General features: G+C 45.0%; 1 protein-coding gene across 3 annotated transcripts in view; it reads right to left on the bottom strand.

Annotated features, from left to right (window-relative positions):
- LOC121443291 (disks large homolog 3-like) overlaps positions 1-24013 on the bottom strand; it is a 49811-nt gene that overhangs the window by 5125 nt on the left and 20673 nt on the right. For 2 of the 3 annotated variants that reach the window (XM_041644992.1, XM_041644993.1), the window contains exons 11-14: positions 17355-17469; positions 4922-5098; positions 4239-4314; positions 1583-1628 (exon numbers count right to left, since the gene is read on the bottom strand). In XM_041644992.1, the coding sequence (XP_041500926.1) occupies positions 1583-1628; positions 4239-4314; positions 4922-5098; positions 17355-17469 (414 nt within the window). Of the gene's footprint in view, positions 1-1582; positions 1629-3401; positions 3502-4238; positions 4315-4921; positions 5099-17354; positions 17470-24013 lie in introns of all 3 variants that reach the window. The other variant, XM_041644994.1, reaches the window with a different exon arrangement.

The raw sequence follows: 24013 nt of genomic DNA, 5'->3' as shown, positions 1-24013 counted from the left end.
GCAGCACAAACTCAAATGCACCGGGAGAGACACTGAGCTGCCAGTCAAGTCAGGCCACAGGAGGCCCGCCACATCCAGGCAACCAACTGGGAAGCAGAACTCCAATCCTGAGGTTCTGGCCATCTTCTCCATGTCCCCAGAGACCACTCAGTTTGCCAAGTCCCTCCATGGGCACTAGAAGGCTTACTCCCTTTCATAGCATTCTCTTTATCTGAATCAAGCCAGCTGATTTGGATGGCTTCCAAATCCTGCCTCAGAACTCATCTCCTAAGGCTAATGGGCAGGAGAGAAATAGGGCAGTCAAAGAGAAAAGTCTAGGCATGCTGCTGCCCACACATTTCCTCCCAAGACAGAGTCGCCAAAAGTACAGAATCGGGTGACACTCTCCAACTTAGAGGCTTATCACTGGATGATGGAACAGTCACCAGGTACACTACACTGATCTTCAGGAGGACCCATAGCCACCTTTCTCCCATTGCTGAGGAAAACTTGGCTTCAGCAGTGGGGGGGGGTGTATGTGTCTATCCACCACAAAACACATGTCAGATAGAAACAACAAGCCAGTAAGACTATCTGGAAGACAAGCCAGCCCTCCCATCACAGACAGTTGGGGCCAGCCCATCTTGGAGTGTGGGTGGAGAAAGCTCAAGCAAAGAGCTGCATTCACAGGAGGCACAGACATGGCAGCCCTCTCAAAAGAACAGCAGGCAAATGGAAATGAGACACAGACACACCAAACATGGAGAGACGCTGCTCGTTTCAGCCAGGACCATAATATGCTGTGCCCACCTCCCTAAGGACTTGCTGAGTTGTCGTGACACATGGCTCGGCCCTGAATAGCCCCCAAGGACAGTTACTGTGTCTTCCACCTTTATCTTTTACTGAGGGAAAACATATGTGGACAGAGTCCACCCATAAGGCTGTACTGTGGATGTGTGCAGTAAGCAAGGGTAGCTTCTAAGGAACCTTCATCTAGGCCCTCCTAGTCCTCAATCTGGACTAAGTTCTAGAATAAAGATGTCAGTTAGAGCATTTCTGAGATAAAAGCACTAACTATACATGGACCTTAAGTGGTGCAGGTGGCCCCACAAGGCCATCTTGGTCCCTTAGAGATGCTCTATGGACAGCTGGCCTTGGCCTCATGGTAACACCTGGACCCCCTGGGACAGCTCAGATGTGGGGTTCACCATGTCTCCGGTTAGAAGGACTGGAAAAGCTGCAGTTCCTAACCTTGACTTTTTGATGTAGGGTTACTTGGAGAAAATGCAAGCAACAGGTCCCCACCCTCCCCAGGAAGCTAAACATCAGCGAGCACGCACCCTGTTAACGCACCTAGACCCAGCCACCGAGCTCATGCCCTACCACTCAGAGGTGTAGGAGGAAAACACAGACAGGAATGCTAGAGATTTGTTAGAATACCAGGGACAATGGTATTGAAGCCACACACATTTCCTTCTGCCATGGGAAAGGGTCTCACAAACACTGCCCTCCCTCACCCTTTTACCCATGTGCCCTACACCCCCACTCCCATGATCTCCACTCATGCCACAAATACAGTTAATGGTGTGTATGTTTGACTTACTCAGGTTCTTTGCTCCATAATAATCGTCACTTAACCCAGGGAAGTCCTGATTTCACAGACAGCAGGGACAGAAGGGGTACAGGAAGGGGAGGGAGGGACAAAAAGGAGAAAACCGGGGAAAAGAGAAAAAAACAGAAAAACGAGGGGAAGGAAGAATACAGAGGCAGGTGAGCATCAGCGATAGGAGTATAAAGTCCAATGAAGACTTAGAACTACAGTAAAGTGAAGTTATCTGCTGAAGAAAGAATAGCCCATGTCATATAAGATATCTGGCCCTGGTGCTATTTGGCTTGTGGCCAAAAGGCCTTGGAGTAGACAGTCTTTCTGACGTAGTCTATATCCCATATACCCATAGCCTACAACAGGCAACACTCCAGGGCTTAAAAACACCTTCTTTGATCAAATTTATGTTGTAGAGGCCAGGTCTCTGCTTTGCCCCTGCAACACATCTCCCATTGGTGCATGAAAGAGACACGTCTATATGCCAACTGTGCAGAAAGAATTATCACCCCCTGGGAACGTGCCACCATACTACCCCAATCTGTCCAAGCCCTTCAAAGCAAACTTCTCTGTGGTGTGGTATCCAAAGCTCCCCAAACTGGGTTTCTGGAAAACAGGCACCAAAAAATTGCAACCCTATTGGCCAATGGGCACCCCCAACTGGCTAGGCCATTAAACAGTGACATCTCCCCAGGCTAGGCTCCATGAGGAGGTTCTGGGCTTATCTGGTAAACTGTGGCAACATTATCTCAGATCTTTGTCTCAGGTTCCCACTGCTCATGAGCAGAATCAACCTCCTCTGTCCCCTGCCACTGAGCAAGCCCAGGACAGTAAGCCCTGGTCTTCATTTGGATGAAGACACCTTGTCCTATCAAGGTTATCCCAAGTGGCCACAACCCACACATATCACAATCATGAACTAGGTGGGCCTACTAGGGGCCATTTTCTAACCAGAACTAGTCAGTCTCCTGTCAGATCCCACACTCCTAGATGACAAGATTGCTCCATGAAAGATGGAGGAGTGATTGGTAAATGAGAGACATCTACAATTCACAATGTCACAATGACATGAATGAGAACCTACTGTACAAACCTGACATGGTATTTAAGGTTACTGTCAGAGCAACTAATTTCTGAGGCATGTGGTAGGGTAAGATGATGTATCAGGATTGAATTGGTTCCTAAAGCAGCCTGTTCTACCAAATTAGCCTTGTGTTTCTCAATAAATCTTTATTTAGATAATGCTGAGCAACAAACACTGTGTCCACATCAACTCATGTGAGCAGGAATATTTTCTTGTGGTAACTAACGCTGCATAACAGGAAGCCTGCCATGAGTCACGTGGGTACCCTTACACTTGCATATGTGTGTGCATTCCAAAAGCAGCCCCCAACTTTAGAGATCTGGGGAGGGACAGGCTCTTCTCTTAACAAGCATGAATGAAACTGCGGGAAAGAAAACATAAAATGCGGGAGCCAGGAGAGCAACTTAGTTCCTTGATCTTGTTCTCCTGAAAACCCATTTTCTAACCCTGACCCTAGCTGCAAACCGTTCTTTATCACCACAGCACAGCTCTGTCTCACACTTCCAGCACAGGTGCCTGGGCCATCCTCAGAGCCTCCGACATTGAATAAGTGAGGGGCTGTGCAATAAGCCCCAACATCTCCCTGTGCAGTCCAGGTTCTAGCCTGACTAGAAGTAGGCAGGTGCGTGCAGACAAGCACTTGGTGGCCACCGACTCCTTCTAAGGGAAGGGGCAACTGAGGACGAGAAGACAGGGCTGTGAATGGTCTGCTCTCTGGACTCTGCTGCTACTTACGTTCCTGTATGCTGTTCTCCTGGGCCATGTTTTCTTTGCTCTTGTAAAATGGAAACTTTCGAGAGAGACGAAAACTCTTTTTACGTTTCGTTTTGATCGACTGTGAAAGAACATGAAGATGGAGGGGGGAAGGACAAAAGAAAAAAAAACAACAATGGATTTTAAAGCATGCAAGAAAAACTAAAATGGAGACAATGATGAACTAAATAAAAGACCATCTTCCACAAATGGAGTCTATGAGATTAAATGAAAGTTGATGTTAAGAAGAGAATCATGTTTATAGGAAAATGTGGTAGGGATGTTAGATGCTCTGCTTAGTCCAGCATCACTCACTGGCTTCCTACAGAGTAAAGGTCACTGTTGCCTCCTAGACACAGCCCCAAGGTGCCACTGACACAGTCATCTACTCCATGCCTTTCTTCCCTCTACTGCTTCCCAAGTTCATAAGAGAAAATGATGGGAGAGTCCCCTTGCCCTGTGCTGTCTGGAGGCAGGCAGAAGCTCTGGGGCTGGCCCTCGGCAAGATGACGACACCAGGTTCTGCTCAGGGTCTCCATAGCTCTGGCAGGGTCTGCTGCCAGGGAGACAAGCACAAGTGGTTTCATCTTCCCCACCAAGTCAGCCAGCTCCAACCCTTCCAGAATCAGTCACCCAACAGCAGGGCCACACACTAACTGGGCTTTCAGTGCTCCCGCTGCTTGCTGAAAAGCAGGCAATTTCCTAGCAGGACAGAGCCAGCCCCCTGAAAAAGACAGCCTTCCATGCTTCCCAGTTCTCCCGCCTCTCACCCCTCTTTACACCTTGGCTGCCTGCCTTGGCCAGGGGGTCCCCACTTACCCGGTTAGACTCAATCATCCCTGTCCTGGCATGGAACTTCACAGTTTTCAACCGAGCTCGCTCTTTCTTTTCAACCCTGTTTGGAAGTCAGGAAGTTTAGTTATTGCCAGCACATGGGCTCAGCAACCACACTGGCTCATTCAGTCAATACCATGTCCCAAGTCCTGACTCTTTCTAAAAGGCCTAACAAGGCCTATACAATGCTCTCAAGGAACTTACAGTATGACAGGCCAACAAAGATAAATAACAAAGCCTGAGCCGGGCAGTGGCGCGTGCCTTTAATCCCAGCACTCAGGAGGCACAAGGCCAGCCTGGTCTACAAGAGCGAGTTCCAGGACAGGCTCCAAAGCTACAGAGAAACCCTGTCTCAAAAAAACAGAAAACAAAAAACAAAAACAAAACATCAAGCCTGGTGAGCTGGAACACAACTGATTCCTAGTACTCTGGAGGCAGAGGCAGTAGGATTGCAACAAGTTTGAGGCCAGCCTAGGCTAAACAGGAAGTTCCAGGCTAGTCTGTGCTACAAAGTGAGACATTGTCTCACAAAACAAATAAAGTAACTAGAGAGAGAGAAGGGAGGGGGGGTGGCGACGACAGAGGGGGGGGGGAGGGAGAGGGAGAGGGAGGGGGGCGGAGAACACAACAAGTCAGAAAAGGTCTTGCTAAAAACCTTGACAACTCACCTCTTTTTACTGGGGATCACACCAATCTGCTCACTCTCTCCATGTGGAGTCACCAGTCGTGCTTGCCACCACTCATCATCAGAGGCATTAATGACGTGCAGAATGTCACCATAAGAGAAACTGAGTCCCTGACTTGGCAGGCAGCTGTCGCGGGTCCGATCATAATCAAACAGGGCCCTGAAACACATGAGAAGTGAAGAGATCACCCCACCCCTGAATTCTGGGAGGCTGGCAGTCAGACAGGAGAGGAAAGAGAGGCAGCCCAATAACAGCCCAGGTATAGTAGTCTTGGCAGACAGAAAGACCCCGTGAGATGGTAGCCTTTCAGTCCCCAGTGAGTAAATATATACCTGCATTTCAAAGAAATGTTCCCCGGTGAACATAAGGGGAAATTCTTTCACAAATTCTATGTTCTCCCAGCTTCTAGATAGACAGTAGCAGCCCAAAGTAGGACCTGCTCAGCTGTCTACTCTCTACTCTCAAATGCAGTAGGATGTAAGAGCAGGAGATTTGGAAGCAAATATAAAACAAAGCTCCAAAATTCAAGTCTTGGGGAAGCTAGCTTCTCACCACAGCTTCTTGCTCTGGAAACAAACACACCTGAGTAAACTATCCATCCCAGCTTATAGTAACTCTGAGTGTGTAGGGCCAGCACAAATAGGGGACTTCAGTAACAAGCTCTGATCAAAAGCCCTTTAATTCTCAATGCATACACTCCAACAATAAGAGCAGAGGCAGAGGCCAGCAGACAAGGTATTTGGTCTATAAGGTCTTTTCCAAGCTCTATGTGTCAGGACCAGACTCAATGCATTTGAAATGAACTGAGTTCCATGCAACCTAAAGCAAGGCAGGCATCTGTCAGCTGTTCTACAAAGACCCACAAGCTGGAGCAACCTAATTCTAACTGATGAGCAATACATAATAGCATTATGAGCTTCAAAATTGGAGAAGAACAGAATTTGTATTAAGCACACTTTAGTTTAGAAGTTTGGAGGAGGAGCAGAAAGATGTCAAAATGAATCAGGAGTTGGGTATAGTGGCCCAGGCTGGTAGGTCACAGCACTGGAGAGACTCAGGCAGAAGGATCATAAGCGCATGGCATACACAGCGTAGTGGTTTAAATGAGGATGGCCCCCATAGGCTCAGAGATTTAATGCTTGGTCTACTTGGTAGAACTGTTTGGGAAGGATTAAGAACTGTGGTCTTTTGGGAGGGGGTGTGTCAACTGAAGGTGGGCCCACACTATTGCCAGTTAGCTATCTCTGCCTGCTGCTGGTTGATCAGATGCAAGCTTTTAGCTACTGCTCCAGTGACATGCCTCCTTTCCTGCAGCCATGCTCCCCACCATGATGGCCATGCACTGACCCTCTGAAACTGTAAGGAAGCCCCCAATTAATGCTTTCTCTTATTAGGTGCTTGGTCATGGTATTTTTTCACAGTAATAAAAAAGTAACTAAGACAACCAGCAAGATCCTGTCTCACAAATTAAAACCAAAACTAAAGCCAAACAAAAGAATTAAGGTAAACTAGAATGTACATGTATAAGAAGGCAGGGTTGACTGGGTAGAAATATAAGGCATATTTTAGCACCCAAAAAACAGGGCTTGCTTGGCCTTTGTTAACAACAATAGCAAGCTGGGGAACATAGGAGAAAGTAATATATTTTCTAGAATCCAATAATTTGTCAGCTTAAAACATCTGAAGGTTTTACTAAAACTTCATGACATCTTCCAAGATAAGCTCAGGCACTGAACAACAGTAAACAAAGCCTGATCAAAGCCAGCAAGAAAGGCGGCACTTATCGATGCACATTAGGAGCTGTACTGCTCGCTTTGTTTGTAACCACAGCGTGTGTTCCTTTTACCATTTCCAAAAATGTAAGTCGATTAAAGAAGAAATTGAGAAACAGCTCCACTAAGTACAGGCTTGAGTCTTTTACTTCAGGAGAGGCTCTAAGTTCCCCGGCAAATAAGGTCAAAAGTTACATAACTCCAAATTCCCACTAAAAAGTAGCACCTGTTCCATCTGGATTTTGTTTGACAGCTTTATGAATGATGGGCAAGCCTACACCAAAGACAGGGATGGACAATGCTTTTAAGCCACAGCTTTGTTAAGGACACAGGAACATGAAATCTCAGTTTGAAATTGTAACTTATATATGCAGTTACAAACCCAAAGATGAATAAAGAATTTCCTTTTCTATCAATCAGGGTTGCCAATAGGAAAATAACTCAGCAGAACATTGGGCCCTCCAAGTTCACTTTGTCCACTTTCCTGTCTAAAGGGGGGAATTTCTTACACATTCTTGGAGCTTCTTTCTAGCTCTAGAGCTTGCTGAGTCTGGATCTTTCCTTCAACAATTCCTTGCTTTGTCCTGATTTTGATCTGTTTTCCAAACCCATGATATGGCCTTTTCCTTTAAGTCTACTCCTCCTCTTTTCCTGCTGAAATTATGTTATGCTAAGAACTAGAAGGCATCCTCCTAGATGAAGGTCAGACCCAGCAGTACACAGGACAGCATTCTGCACTATCAGATCAGGACCCTTAAATGTCAAAAAAAATGTCATGAGGTCTAAGTCATAGCCAGGTATCTTTAAAAATAAACACACTAATTTGCCATATGGCTATATCTATAAAATACCATTCCTTCATTATTTACGTACATTTGGAGTATTCTTTCTGCAGGCATTGTGTTAAATAGGAGAAGCACAAAATAATGTTGTGCTAGGTTTTTTCTATTTGCATTTTGGATTGACAGAAAAAAAGCTCTTATTAAATCTTTAATATTCTTAACTGAATGGCCTAGCAGAGCATGCTCTCTGACAGAGGAGTACAGCACACTGAGTGTGGTGCAGCAACAAGCACAGAAACGAGGCAAAGCAAAGCCTAGAGCATTCCCAGGGAGTACACAGCACCTGAGAAGCAATAAAACGGTATTGATTTTTGAATAGAGTCTCAATAAAGGTTCAAGATTTCCAAAGGTAAAGATAAGGAGAAAATAGTCTCTCTAGGCAGAGTAAGCAAAGACCAGGAAGGAAGAAACAAAAGGTATGGGCAAGCTTCATCATTGCATCCATATCTGATTGGGTCACAGTGAAGAGCAGCTGGACTGTCCAGCTGAGGGGTGTGACATTCACTTACTAGGCCTGTGTAAGCCACTTCATTGCCTTGACTTTTTCATTATCATCATGTTATGCTTTCATGTGGAAATGAACACAGCAAAGGAGAACAAGCCAGGGGATTAAAGTCAATCTCTCACATAGCATGCTTCATGTAGCCAAAAAAGGTATATAAATTAAACCTTAATAAACATTTAAAAAGATATCAGCAATCATCTAAGATCTTTGAAAAGCATGCTATGGGCTGGAAACATGGCTCAGAGGTTAAGAGCACTTGTTGCTCTTGCAGAGGACCTGAGTTCTGTTCTTAGCACCCACATGGTAGGTCATAATGAATCCAGTTCCAGGAGACCGGACCCCAGCTTCTGACCTCCACAGGCACCAGGCACACAATGATACACTTATGTATCTGCAGGCAAAATACTCATGCACATTAAGTCTTTTTTTAATCTAAATTTTTTTTAAGAAAAAGCATGCTAAACTGGGAACATCTAACACGGCTGCTGAAGAGAAGGGAGTCATTTTCTTCCATGCCACTGAGAAGTTCCCCAGGCTCCAGTAAATAACTCGCCATTCACGCTCATGCAAGCAATAATAATTAACCTCAGTGGGTCACAAACAAAAGGGACGAGAGAGGGTAATGGGGGTGACAACTGACCAAAATACATCTCTCTCCCTCTCTCTCCTCCCCCTCACACAAATATATCCTTATGAAATTGCCAACGAATTGAAAAGAAAATTGTGGCCTTCTATCAGCAACAGTCAGTCAAGCAGCCTAGAGTCCTAAAAAAGTGATGGTCCAAACCTTTTATTCTAAGCACCTTCTTCATCCATGACCCCCATAGTTCCTCCTCTCCACCTTTAGCCTAAGGAAGTTAAGATAGATACTGGCCCCCTTTTAAGTCAAACTGAATCACTGCCACAGAACTGAAGTTTATCACATGCAAGGCCCAAATGACACAGAACCATTTCAACATCTGATTCAAAGAGACAGAAAGAAAGAAAAAAAGAAAGCCAAACCTTTGTCTTCACACACCTAAAAAATGACATAATAAAATGAGCTGCCACTGTGTGTGTACACAAAGAAGCTTGCCTGTGGATGGCTGTGTTGAAGACTAAAAGACTGAGAACCCCCCCTGATGGAGGAAGGTCATTGGCTAATAAAGGCACTTCCCTGGCCCATTTTATTGGTTAGAGGATAGGTGGGAGGAGTAAACAGAACAAAATGCTGGGAGGAAGAGGAAGTGAGCTCAGAGACTCCACAGCTCTCTCGGGAGCAGACGCCTCAGAGAGAGACGCCATGCCCGGCTCCCGGGATGAAGCTCCGACCCAGGATGGACTAGGCTAGAATCTCCCTGGTAAGCGCACCTTGGGGTGCTACACACAGATGATTATAAATGGGCTAAATTAATATGTGAGAATTAGCCTAGAAGAGAATGGGCCAGGCAGTGTTTAAATGAATACAGTTTGTGTGTTGTTATTTCGGGCATAAGCTAGCCGGGCAGGCGGCTGGGGTGCCAGGGATGCAGCCCCACCACCTCCCCTATTATTACACCCCCCCACCTTTTTTTCTCTTAACTTTTTTTTTTTTGGTTTTATTCAAAGACAGGGTTTCTCCGTATAACAACCCTGTCCTGAAACTCACTCTGTAGTCTGGGCTGGCCTTGAAGTCACAGAGATCCACCTGTCTCTGCCTCCCAAGTGTGGGGATTAAAGGCGTGCACCACCGCCATCTGGCTCTTAACTTCTTTTTTAACTTAACTTCTTCCTCAATTATTATTATTATTATTAGTAGTAGTTGTTGTTGTTGTTGTTATTCACAATGAATGTCACAGCACATTGTGGAGATCCCAGAACAATTTTGTGGGGTTGGTTATCTGCTTTAATTAACCTTTAGGTGGGATCCAGCCAATCAAATTCAGGTCATCAGGCTTCAATGGGAGACACCTTCCCCCCTAGCCATCTTTTTGGCTCAATAAAAAGAATTTTAAGAAGTTAAGGTTAAGTTAATGATCAGTGATGTCACTAAGAAACACTATGTTATGAAAGACCAAAGCTTCCAAAAATATTCCCACTCCCAAATCCATAGCCACAGTGTTCTGTGTACACAGCAGAAGGTGACTTCCCAGCTCTGACCATGGCTGTGTATCTAAAAAGCCCCAAGGAGAGACAGATCCCTACAACTTTCCAATCATCAAGGTCAAAGCAGAAAAATATTAAATTGTTTAGAAAAGAAGCTAAGCAATATGGCCTAGGAAAATAAGTAAGAGCACACAACAAAGAAGCCTTTGGTGCTGTTCCATCAGCACGAGAAGGAATAGAGCTTCCAGGAGTGTATACGTTCAAGCCCCAGACTGGTAGCATACCAACACTGAAGGCCACAGCCTGCTTCTCTAAGGAGACAATGTTTCCAACCGTCTTGAAGCTATATTGTTTAAGAGGTGACCTTTTAAATATCCATAAAGAGATCTTGCATGTGCCCATCCACAGGGGTAATATATATTCTGAGGAGCACTGCCAATCCTCATTTCAGCTGACCCTTCTCTAGTGGAGGGGAAAGCAAGGATATAATCAGCTCTAAGCAAACAGATTACCTAGCGAAAGTCTTTGCAGTTCAGATCTTAAATTGTGAAGCTTGAGTATAAAAGATCCAGAGAAATCATAAGCACCTCGCACACCCACTGTGGCACCTGAAACTTAACAAGCCAGAATACAATAAAAACACAACTAATTGGAGGGAACTGGTTAGGCAGGTTTCCCAACACAGAGCAAACATTTTAGTACTAAGAGCCTCAAAGGCAAGGGGCTGCTTCTACAGAACTCTCTTAGGATCATGCCCATTTCCTGACCTACTGAAGGCCATCTGTCTTGCCTGGGTTGTGTGCCTTCCCTCAGTCCCCTGCATAAATCCTCCATGGCCCAGCCCAAGTTTCTCATCCCTGCTTTGTGATCCTGCTTCTTAATCCATTCCAGGCATTTGGTACCAACCTTCCCAATTTATTGCCATTAATTCTCCCATGATTCCTTTTGAGTTTTCATAGTATTATCACCAAGAAAGCCCTTCATTCATTCATTCATTCATTCACTTATTTATTTATGTGTATATGGCCAGAAGAGGGCACCAGACCCCATTACAGATGGTTGTGAGCCACCATGTGGTTGCTGGGAATTGAACTCAGGACCTTTGGAAGAGCCATCTCTCCAGCCCCCAAGGGGCCCCTTCTGAGTGCTTGTGAAGTGGATGAGCCCAGGCCATCCTACAGATACCCTCAAATTATTATCCCTTCATGTTCTGCTGTGCTTCCCTTCTACTGCACCTGAGGCCTGGTGCATTGCTAAAATGCTATGTATTCTAGGGCACATATAATCCAAAGACTGAATAGCCCATCCATTGCCTGGTTGACCTAACACAAACACAGAAACCCATAGAGTCCACACCAGTTCTTGACCTTGCTACAAAGTTAAAGGTTCCAGCAGCTTCCAAGAACATCCTAAAATTCTAAAGCCAAACTTTCAGGGAGACACTCATAAGAGTGTCTATGTATGAGTGTCTATGTGCACCAAATGTGGCTAGCAGAGTCAGTCATCTTGATGCACCTTCCAAAAAGGAGGTCAGGGACTTCATCTCTAGTCTATCTAAAAGTACCAGGCCCTAAACAGGCAACCATGAAACTTAAGAGATATTCAAGGACCAACAACTCACAATAAGAGACCATGCAGGGCTCCCAGACCCTGCAAATGATGGAATGAGCAGGATTACTAGCACTAGCTCTTGGAACCATGCAGTTCCAGCACCACTGGTAGCACTGGTGACTTCCATATATTACTGGTGCTTTTAACAAACCTGGGTGTAGTTCAGCAGTAAACTACTTGCCTAGTCCATGTGAGGCCCTATATTTGACCCCTAGCCCTCCAAAAATAAATTAATATTGTTGCCACTCCCAAATTCTGTCAGACAGTAAAGCCTGCCAACATTTTCTTATTAGCATTTTCATCTACTACTGAAACGTATTAGTGAATAAACCAAGCTGGGCTTCAACGAACACTACTGGGTAAAAGTATCCTGCTGTTGATGGAAGAAGCACCCCCTAGTCTTTTGATGACCAAGCCAATATCCTAACATTGTCCCATTGAATGGAAACTACAGATCCCAACAGGATCTCCATTTTCTAGTGGGAAGAAGGCTGGAAGATGGCCAGCCAGGAGGCCAAAATTCCTAAACTGCCAGAATGCTGTCCTGAGGCAGCGAAGACTACAGCCAGTCGAGGCTGCACAGAATTTCAAAAGCAACCTCTAAGCCGGGCGGTGGTGGCGCACGCCTTTAATCCCAGCACTTGGGAGGCAGCGGCAGTCGGATCTCTGTGAGTTCGAGACCAGCCTGGTCTACAAGAGCTAGTTCCAGGACAGGCTCCAAAACCACAGAGAAACCCTGTCTCGAAAAACCAAAAAAAAAAAAAAAAAAAAAAAGCAACCTCTACAGTTGCGCTTACAGAGCCTCCTGGCAACCTTTAGAGGCCAAGGTCATTCATTCATTCATTTATAAAATCAAAGTCACCTCTGGAATGCTAACCTAATTAGCAGTTTTGGTGGGCCTTCACAGACAAATGGCCTAAATTAAACACCTAGCCAGCATATTGGGAGCCAGTGGCATGACAGGTGATTTCTGTAGTCTCTACCAGCAAACACTGCAGTAGCAGAGCAAAAGCCCTAGGCTGGGCAAGAAAAGGCTCTGCTTATCACACTCACCCAATAAGAGATTATTCTAGTACAGTAAAGAGTGGAAGCCGGGCGATGGTGCGCACACCTTTAATCCCAGCACTTGGGAGGCAGAGGCAGGCGGATCTCTGTGAGTTCGAGACCAGCCTGGTCTACAGAGCTAGTTCCAGGACAGGCTTCAAAGCCACAGAGAAACCCTGTCTCGAAAAACCAAAAATAAATAAATAAATAGAGTGGAAAGGCCTTTCTCATTAAGTTCCTGGTGGCTTTACACTGTTATCTTTCCTTCTTCCTCCTGCGTCCCTCTTCAAAACTCCCATCTCCCTATGGTTAAAACAGTTGCAGCTCCCAGGGTTTCACCTTGTACAGCCTCAGTGCAGCTATGAGAGGGAGTTACCTCCTTCAAAATAGCTCTGCAAACCCATGCAAACAGGAGGGGGATAGAACAGGGGGGAGGGAAGGTACAGGGGAGGGGAGGGGAAGAGAGAAAAGAAAAAGGAAAAAGTGTCAAGAGGGGAAACAGTAACCGAACTGAAACCCGGAACTGCAAAGTGCAGCTGCATCACCCTCTTGAGTAAAAGGCGAGCTGCAGGACAGGCACAGACGGCCGCTTCCCTGAATTTACCCCAGCAACCAGCTCAAGTTATTAGTTCTGTGCTACCGCCTTCCAGAGAACAGGAAACATAATGTTTAGCTGCTCCACTGATGTAAAAATAAGCGTCAATCATGGCATAAAGTGGCCATTCTTGAGCATTCTAACTGTTAAAAACACATTTTGTACCAGACTTGGTGGCAAAGGCCTGTAATCCCAGCTACTTGAGATGCTGGGGTGGGAGGATCACAAGATTGAGGTCAGCCTGGTTCACACCGTGAAACTCTCTCAAAGGAAAAGAGGGCTGAGCATGTAGCCCAGAGGTAAGAGGCCCTAGGTTCAATCAACCCCAAGTACTAGAGGGGAAATACCAACTGACCAAACAAACAATAGCAACCACAACCAAAAAATTCACTATGCAGTGACCTGAGTCTCTAGAAGAGGGAGCTAGGAATGTATTTTTACCAGCAACCCAGCCAATTCCCATCAGTCAGTAGTGGGCTGGGAAAATTTAAGAAAGAATTACATTTTATTAAAGGTCAGTGCAACTCAGTTCCAATTTAGGAACTTCTTAGCAGCCTGAGTCAAGCCTCAGTTTTCTCATATGCAAAATGGGATCATAATATAGCATTATTTAAAGGATTTTTGAAAACATTTCAAAAGAATAACAAAGGTCATGAAGTGTGGTGGCTGAAGATGCCAGTGCACTACGGAAAGCTTCTGTGCAGAACAGGCCTAGAATACTGCCTTAACTTTAACTCTGCACCACCCAGGGCAAAAGGCCACCCGGGCTCTTGTATAACCCCTTCAGTGACCAAAAAAAAAATCAAGTATCTTCTCTCAAAAAAGCAGTCCATTCCTTTGCAGACTTTCGATTATGAGCATTCTTCCTTACAGTGAGCTGAAATATGCCCTGGGTGACAGAACAAATCTAATCCCTTTTCCACATGACAAGGTAAGGCAATTAACTTCAGCAGCTCTGGGAGGAGGGAGGGAGAAGAACCTGGTTTGTTGGAGCAGGAGGTGAGCGGTTTTAGTTTGTGCATATGTCCATCAGGTTGTACGGGCTGGAGGTCATTTCTACAACTGTTTGATGGAGAGCTTTGGGGGGCAATGGTATTGCCATCTCAGGACAAGAGCCAACGAGGTGTTTAGAGACACTGAGCAAGGTAGACAGAGCCTTTGAAGCAGCAAGCAAGACCCTTGGAGAAACACAGGTGATGAAGAGGTCAGACTGGTGCTAAAGAACCAGTGAACCGGTCACTGAGTATGGCGGCCGAGGTCACTGCTGATCTCTGACAAGGGCTCCTTTGGAGCCTTCCTGGGCTGCTCAGAAGGCCTATCACCAGGCTGAAAAGCTGCTCTCATGTCATGCGAGGCCACTGAAAAAAGTGATTGGAAGAAGTGGCAGCAGAGAGTACAGATGACTCCAAACTTTCCCAGTCTGGATGTTAGGAGGATAGGCTTCTGCAAATGATATTCCTTTGTTGATATTTCTAGGGGCAACACTGCCTAAGACCGTGTTTTCTGGACTAAAAACAGTGGAGAAATCTATTCCTCAGAAAAGTACTTGGTATGCAAACATGAGGGCCTGAGTTCAGTCCCTAGCACCTACAGAAAAATGCTGGGCAGGACGGTCCATGCCCCTAATCCCAGTGCTGGGGAAGCAAAGGCAAGAGGATTCCTGGCAGCCAGCCTGGCCTACACATGCACACACAGGTATGCAAGCATACAGTTGAGCACACATACACACAAAGAAGAACCCTATTTTCCTCTGTTTAAGCCCGTATTTGCCCAGTTCAACTAAAGAACTTGCTTTTCTATGCAGTCATAGTAATCTTTTAAGGAACTAGTGTTTCCTACCACAGAATGCAGTGAAAGAAGAGAGGAGGTAATAGTTTAAGGAACTATTGGTATGAATGGAATGCTTTTTTTCCTTATTAAGAATGTAAGAAACAAGCTGAAACTAGTTGTGCAGGCCTGTAATCCCAACTACTCAAAAAGCTGAGGCAAGAGGACCATGTGGGGCTACAAGGCGCTTTACAGGCCAGCATGCATATCTTAAATTTTAAAAATTAATAAATAAAAGGGGCCGAGATGTGGCTGAGTGATAGAGTTCTTGCCTAGCATGTGTGAGACCTTAAGTCCAAGTCCCAACATAGTTCCCAGTCACCACCACCACCAGCCACGAAAGAAGCCAGTGTGTTCACATACAGAAGAAAGTCCAGTAGGACTGTGCCAGGGACAGAGGTGGGCAGACCAACGGGCTAACCCAGGAAGGGGCTCCCGCTCCCAGCTGTAACCATAAAACATCCTTTCTCCCCTGGTTGCATCTAGTGATCATAAGCAGTTCTTATTCCTTTCCTCAGAGGACACAGTTATCTAGGCAGGGTTAGGAGTGGATTGTATCAAACTGCTTCACCAGCAAGGGCGTCCTGGTCTTTCCCTTCCTTCCCAGAGTCCAGCTGACTGCATGCCTTGCCTGAGCCACACAAGGGTGCTCCACATCAAGAGCCAGTGCCCGGTTCCCTACCCAGGCAGGGACAGCACTAGCAGAGGCTAGGCGGAGAGGAGAGATCTAAAAATAAAGCTCTCTGAAGGAACTGTCTTGCCTAAAGAGAGCTTCCCACGCACACTGGAGTGCCACATCTGCGGGGGCTGGAAGCACAGAATGGAACAATCCTGACCAAGTCACATAAGTATTCCCCACTTTTGGGGGTAATAGCACATGATGGTTCCCCCCATCAGAGACCCACTGCCCATGTTGGAGATCCCGAGCAAGGGCTTTAGTGACCACCAGCAGGCCTTTCTTCTCCAGGAGGGAACCTGGGAGGATGGCTGGGCCTTGCCAAGCCTCTCTTCTACCCTTTTCTGCTGCCAGCAGGAGGCGAATGCAGCAAATGCTCTCCACCCACAAAGAGCAGAGTGCAGGGTTCACTTTAGAAAAGAGCTCAAAGGGCTCTAGTGGGCCTCAGATGCACAAAATGCTCCCTAGGCTGACTCCCTGCAGCAGGGTCAGTGATAACCAACTGTGGAAAAAGAAAAGGAGCACGTGAGAACTGCAATTAGCATTGACATCAGCTAGCTACCGTCATTTCACACCCCAAGGACACAATAATTGTCACGTTACCAGGCAACTGGCCTCTCCTTCCCGCCTCCAGCAAGTATCAGAAGCCACCATAAAATGTTCAACCAGTTAAATAAGCCTGGAACTACTTCGGGCTCTGGGAAGTAACCCCACCACCTTTCTATAAGGTGTCTGCCCTTTAGAGCTACAATGTACTGGTGGCCAGATTTTGCTCAATAGCCCGGCAGGAAGGAAACTACCCCTAATTCTAAGAAAAGTTCAGTACCCCCCTTATCAGTCTACCAGTTGAAGGTTTTGTACTTTGACCCCTCAAGGGTCAAAAACTCAGTCTTGACAATGTCACCACATAGCTTTCATCAGTTCGTACAGTGTGATCATCTGTCCCTGCCTTTCTCTTCTTAGGGAGCATACACCATTTTGTCCTATGAATCACATGCAGCGGGTGGAGAGAGGGGGATAGAAACACAGCAAAACATGCAGAATACAGCAACCTGCCAGCTCTTTGGTCTCTTAAGAGACACTATACTAGAACACTGTGATAACTGATATGCTCAAACACAAACCCTTGTGCCTATCGTGACTATATGGAAGTGGAAGGGGATGGGGATGCTAAGCTTTCCCCTCAAAGCACAGACTGCAAGCACCATGCTTTGAATATTCAAGTGTTATTTGAATGCTGACTAGCAACAATCACCTAATAGTTGTACAATTAGAGCAAACTGAACATTTCCCGTACTGACTGACTCATTCATGAGTGAAGAGGAAGAAACCAGTTCACAGAAGGGAGGAGATACTGACCATAAAATACACAGCCTGAGCACACAGTGCAAAGTGTAGTTTTAGTGCAGGGAGTACACAAGCCCCACCCTACCAGTTAGAGAAGAAAGGCTAGGCCTGGCGCTCAGAGGGGCAACTTACCTGACATACAAGGACCTCTTCTCACTGGTTCGGAGAGACCCAGACCCAGAGCTCATGCTGCTGTTCATCATTTGTTCTCGCAAGTCATGTATCTTGGATTCAAAGCGACTATACTCTGTCAGGGAGACAAGGGGAAAGACGGGAAAACAATGAACCCAAGGAGCTCCCTGGGCCAGCACACCCGCGGCCACAAAGCCAGGAGACTTAGCTTCAAAGCAGCCGGGAGGTGGAATCTTTGCTTTGATAAGCAAAGTCCCTCCCCCAGGTTGAGAAAGACAGACCAACACCCCCCCAGAGAAAAAAAGCACCAAGAAAAAAAATGTTGCATTTGGGCTTGTCAAATGGAAACTGCTTTTATCTGCTTCAAAATCTCACTGATCTTTAAAAAATAACAACTGGAAAGAGGTTCCAGGGTAGCCTTTATAAATCTTTAGAGAAGGCACTAAGGCCAAAGGAGAGCAGATGGGCAAGGAGACTTTCCCAAAAAGCCCAGTGCAGAGAACAGATGGCCCTGAGATGCAGGGCAGGGGGGCTGGAAAGGACCAGCGGCTATTCAATCACTGTGAGGTAAGGAGGACAGCTTTCCCAGGACGACTTTTTAGTGAGGAGATAGTGGATCCCAGTACAAAGTCTAAAAAGAAACAAACTGCAATCATTTGTCAAGCATTAAATCTAATGTCTTCTTACACAACATTTTTCAGGTCTATAATTGCTTTGTAAAATGGGGCATACTGAGAGACACAGGCTTATAGAAATGGCAGAAAACAAGGCATACTTCAATGACAAGCTAACTTTAAAAGCTGTCAAAATTTATACTGGACGTTGAAGGTTGGACAACTGCTTAAAAACACTTCCAGGGAAAAACTTCCACAAAAGCATTTTCATGCACCATAGAGGGGCTGGCAAGAAGAACCCCACCTAGTCTGTGTGACTCTGTGGGAGAAAACACAACACCTGCTCCAACACCTGCCCTCCCCCTTGCCTCCCTCAGCTCCCTGGGCAAAGCAACCTGACCTTCAGCTGGGTGAAAAGGGAAATGCTAAGAAGCCAAGCGGGAGGAGGGAGTGGAGTTAAAAGTCAGGTAAATAACCTCTTCTCAAAGTTGGTTTTCTTCACAGTGGTATCAATGAAGGCAACTAGTTAAATTCGTGTGTTCTTTCATTCATCACGCACCGAGTGTTACAGTGATTTGTCCTCATTACTTAACTCCTGTCCCTACTATCCTGGAGAAAGCACTGGAGTCACTGACTCACCTATTAAATGTGGGGGGAGGGGCACAGCAGCTGGACATTGTCCCTGTTCTGAGACTTACAAGGCAGCACATCAATATAAATAAGGCGTCTTAATCTAAATGTAAAGGGTGGTGACTGGTTTGTCATAGCCGCCTTAGGCTGTGCAGAGAGACAGGCTACTGACCTCACCCCAGGGCTTAGCCTCTAACCCTGAACAGGGATCATTTCTTGCTCCTTCCTTCTGGCCCTCTCTTCTGGCTCACTCAGGGAGGAACCTTGCAGGCAAGAGATTTGACTAGGCAGCACGTCCTTGATGATAATGAACCAAAGAACTATACACAGAACCCGGAACCAGACTAGCACAGTGGCTCATACCTATAATCACAGCACCCATAGGACTAGGGCAGAAGGCTCATAAGTTCCAGGCTAGCCCAAAGTACAAAATAAGACCCTGCCTCACTAAAACAACACAACCCCTAAACTCAGAACAATAACAGCAAAATGACATCCAATTTGTCTCCAAGCGTTTTGCTCTTGTCTATGCATTGCCTTCTTTGGAGGTGACCCTGTCCACTGAACTCTAACTGAGCAGCAGCAGGTCATAGCGGTTGCTTAGTAACTGTGTTTTTCAAAAAATCCTTTAAAAACAACCACCAAACCACCATTTCCTCAAAACTCATAATCCAAGGTTGATAATTCTGGACCAGAGGACCCAATTAAAATAACAGAGGGAAGGGGAGCAAAGTTGCTGCTTTGAGGAATCTGTTATTGGTTTTCAAGTTCCTTAGGCTGTGTTATTAATTTTTCTTATTCAGATGAGCCCCCTAGAGTTTCATTCCTTATCAGTTTCTGGCTTCTATTTAGATAGTTATCTAATGTCCATAGGCACCTAGTAGCCTGTGCTAAATAACAAGTAAATGAGGGACAATTTAGAAAACTGTATCCATCTCTTATCAAACTAATAAAGCAAATGATTTATTTAACTGGTGGGGCCAGCTTCACAGAGGATTTTCAAAGGTAATAAAAAAAAGTACTGAGGGGCTGGAGAGATAGCTCAGCGATTAAGAGCACCAGGTTGCTCTTGTGGAGAGCCCAGAGTTTGGTTCCCAGCCCCCACGTGACAGCTCACACCTGTCTCTAACTACAGTTCCAGGAGAGGTGATGCTTTGGTTCTAGAGGGTAACTCCTGGGAGCCACTGAGATTGCCCAACACCCTTTAGGGTGTTAATAACCCCCTGTTGGGCACTGAGTTAACAGGGCAGCAGTGCTAGGGAGGGAACAGAGGCCTTCTGCATGCAAGGCAGAAGTAAGCTATATGCTAGACTGGTTAACAGACTTTGTACAGAACAAAGACAAAAGGTCATTCCAACAAAAAAGCATGTGGAATGAACTTAAGACAGTGACTCTTAATATTGTTAAATATTTCCCCATGACAAAAGCATCACTTAAAAGAACAGCTCAATTGCAAGACTTCGCAAGATTTTTCCTTCCCTTCCACTTACCAGTAAAACAGTCATTATTTGGAGGGCATCTCTTAGGCCCAAGTCACTGCGTAGGAAGCTACTTGACCAGCCTTCCTTCTGAGAGGCCCCACTTCAAATAGGCTACTTTAAAGAAGCACCACCTATTACTAAAATCTCAAGTCTATTAAACTGCACTTTATTCATTTTTCCCATTCAGATAAACGCAACCATTTGTGACCCACAAAGATATCCATGATGAGTCATCCTTTGCTTCCTCCTTCCCTTTTACCAATGCTAATCACACAGAAAGAAAGAAGCCAGAACGGGCACAAATAGAAGCCAGTACAGAAAGAGGGTTTCTCAAGGACCATACATAGCAGGCCTTAAGATCAGAATTCTGGAAAGCCCCCCCTACCCAACCTCTGATACACTGCATCAAAAGTCACTGAACAGAGCTGAGCCCTGGGATCGACCTCCAAAAAGCATCAAGGAACTGCCATGCCCCATCAAGTTGGAAATTGCTGGTCTGGGAGGGAATCGGTTTGGTTTCAGTCCTTCAGAAAGCTTTCAAAGGAAGGCATGGCAAGAAGGACTGGGTGCTCCCCCAAATAAACCTGACAATACAATCTCAAATCCACAAAAAAGTACCATGCAAAAGAGGCCATTGCCTAATGTGAGGTTTCTTTTCTTTCTTTTTGTTTTGTTTTGTTTCGGTTTTTGGTTTTTCGAGACAGGGTTTCTCTGTGTAGCGCTGGCTGGCCTGGAACTCACAGAGATCCACCTGCCTCTGCCCCCCAAGAGTTGGGATTAAAGGTGTGCGCCCAGCTCTGGAAAGTTAAAAAAAACTCACCCTGCTTTGTATGTTGCATGTGTGTGTTTTCTCACCCCTCAATAAATGCCTTTTTTCAACTGCAAAAAAAAAATCTACAAAAGTAACACATGATTCATTAAACATTTTGCAGCACTGGGAGTCAAACCCAAGACTTCACATATGCTAAGGCGGGTACTCTACCACTGGGCTTCAGGCCAGCCTTTGACTTTAAAAAATGTTTCCACTTTCTTCTTTTGAAATTTCTGTATGGTTTCCTCTTTCCACTATTCAGAAGCAACCACTGTTAGTATTTTTCTTATGTGACCATCCAAGCTTACCTTCATACATCTTTTATATCAATGTATTCACAGATCACACAGATTCATACACATACTTTTTTATTCTCTGATATGTCACAGAAACCTGCTCACATTCACTACAAAAATATAAGACCTCATACATATTAATGGCCACAAAGTGTTGCATGTTGTGGAGGCCATAATATCTTCTTCAGTCATATCCTGGTCAATGTACATTTAAACTATTTGCTCACTGGGACAGGGTCTTGCTATACAACCAGGATAGCCTAGTGTTCAGTTGTTGTATAGCCCAGGCTGGCCTTCAATTCAATGCAATCCTGCCTTTGTCTCTGTAGTGTAGGGATTACAGGTGTGCACTAACATACACATAATAATTTTTAATATTGCAATCAATGTTGCATTATAATTGTATGAACCCATCTGAAGTATAGATTTCCCAAAGTGAAAGTTCAGAGTCAAATGACCAATCACTGCACATCCAAATCACAGGGCTCAGGATACAGGACAGTGGTAGAGCATTTGCCTAATATGCATATGACCCCGAGCTTCATCTCAGCGCTACAAAAAAGCAAATTTTTGCTTGTCACTACACTAAATGGAACCCTAACATTCTGAAGCCCTTCTGACTGTGGAAATAAAATGATATTTGGAGGCTTCCAGAAGTTTTTTGGTTTCTGCAGAAGTAGAGGCAAAATTTACCTTTGAGGACAGACTGATCTTTTGTTTGGGAAATAAGACTTTAATGAGCCTTTCAGTAATGCAAAGTAAAGGCAAGATTTTACTCTGGAACAGAAACCATTTCCTGACCTTCTGACTAAGATGAAGTATGGAAAGGAAGAGACAAAGGAAGGTAGAACGTTCTCTGCACAATAATGGAAAGGGCTGCTCTACTGGTGGGTGTAGTTGCTAGTACTCTAGCATTAGGCCCCAGTCACAGGTCTCCCTCTCCCTTTTCCAAGCACTGTTAATTCCTTGTTTCAGCTACGACCTTTAAGATGTTCTACCTACCTGCCTCTATAAACATCTAAGACTAGACTTGACCACCCAGTGTGCCTTCTCCTACTCAAAACCCAAGCCTTTCTTTCCTGACACTAAAATGTCCCAATACTATAACTGACACCCCCACTTTTCCTGTGCACAGCCAACATGTTTCCCAAGTTCTGATCTTTCTTCTTGATCACATCATGTCCTCAACCTACCTCTTGCTTTCTGACTATTGCCTTTCTACTGTTTTCTTTCTTTTCTCTTCATTTTCTCTTGACTATTTTATTTTCTTTAGAGACCAGTCTCACTGTCACCCAAGCCTGCTGAAAATCCTGGCTTCAAATGATCCTCCACCCTCGACCTCCTGAATAGCTGGAACTACAAGTATGTGCAGCCACACCAGTGTCAGAATGTTTTATCTCTACCCCAGCCCTGCCCTGTTTTGACTTAGGTCACATTGTGTCACCTTTTCTCTAGGCCACTGCTCTATTGTACTAACTGGTCTTTAGATCCTTATTTGGTCACCATGAAACTTCAGCTTCTAGACCTCACCATCCAAGTATCTATGATCACAGCAACTAAAGAACCTTACCTTGATATTTGAACTAAACATTCAAGGACTGCTCCATCATTCTCCTGCCTATTATCTACATGTTTCTCATTATACACATGCTCTTGATATCTGTGGTCTGGGAGCCTTGAATATAATTCATTCACATCTGTTAACCCCTCCTCCTGAAATTCTCTCCACTGCCTAAAGCCAAACCTTTTTTCTGCCCTTCAACACCATTCTTTTATCACCGTAGGAGTTTTATCCATTCATGTATTTATTCAAGTGTCTACTGCGTGCCACTGTGTTAGCTGTAATCAAAACGGTCTCCATAAACTACAATCATATCAACAAAAACTATTTAATTACAATTTCAATTACAACTGCTAAAACTGTAATAAATAAAAATGTAGAGGGAGATTTAGAAAGGGTGCCCCAATCTACTTGGAGCGGTAGATCTCAGCAAAGTTCTCCCTGGGGGGAGTAACATGTAAGTCCATAGGAAGAATAGAGAGAGAACTTAGAACTTTCTGGCCTTGAGGCCCCACAAAATGCTGAGTAGGAAAGGCATGGCTGAATCCTACCTAGCTCATGTTCAAAATGAATAAACAGCTATCCAAAAAGCTTATCCGTCCTTATGGAAGTATGGCCATTCAGATATGAAACTCACATAGTTCTTGTTTGCCATTGTGGAGACTCCCAAAGGCTTTAAGGACTCACCAATTATGAAAAATTCTAGAGCACTGGTGGAAACAAAGTTACAAGCTCCACAGAGAGGCACAGATTTGATGAGTGTAAGTCATTTCAGCCTTTTATGGTTTTCTTTGGAGGATGAACCATTGGGATGTGTGTGAACTCCAAGCACGTATGGGAACACTCTAGCCCTTTCTATCTTCCAAATAAATGAATGGAGTTGAAGGTAAAATAAGTGCATCAAGATACCTGTTAGCAAGCCAGGCATGGTGACACACATCTGTAATCTCAGCATTCAGGAAGGCGAGGCACAGAACTGCTGCAATGTCAAGGCTAGCCTGAGCTACACAGTGAGTTCCAGGTCAGGTTGAACTATAGTGATACCATTCTCAACAGAACAGCAACAAGAAACCTGTTAGTACAGCATACATGAATTGCCAAAAAGTACACTTCTCTGAATCACAATTAATCAAGAAGCTTTGGGTTATGGGCCCACTACTTAAATAATCCAATATCTCTAAAGCTAAACAATTCTGAAAGTCTCTTCTAATTATAACACTATGATTATAAAAAAAATCAGCGAGGTTCATAAGGAATCAAATCTAG

Source organism: Microtus oregoni, unplaced genomic scaffold (genome assembly GCF_018167655.1).
Source record: "Microtus oregoni isolate MIOR12 unplaced genomic scaffold, Mior012 000104F_ref0000108, whole genome shotgun sequence".
Taxonomy (NCBI): domain Eukaryota; kingdom Metazoa; phylum Chordata; class Mammalia; order Rodentia; family Cricetidae; genus Microtus; species Microtus oregoni.
The sequence above is the reverse complement of the archived record's forward strand: the minus strand, read 5'-3'. Positions and strand labels throughout refer to the sequence as shown.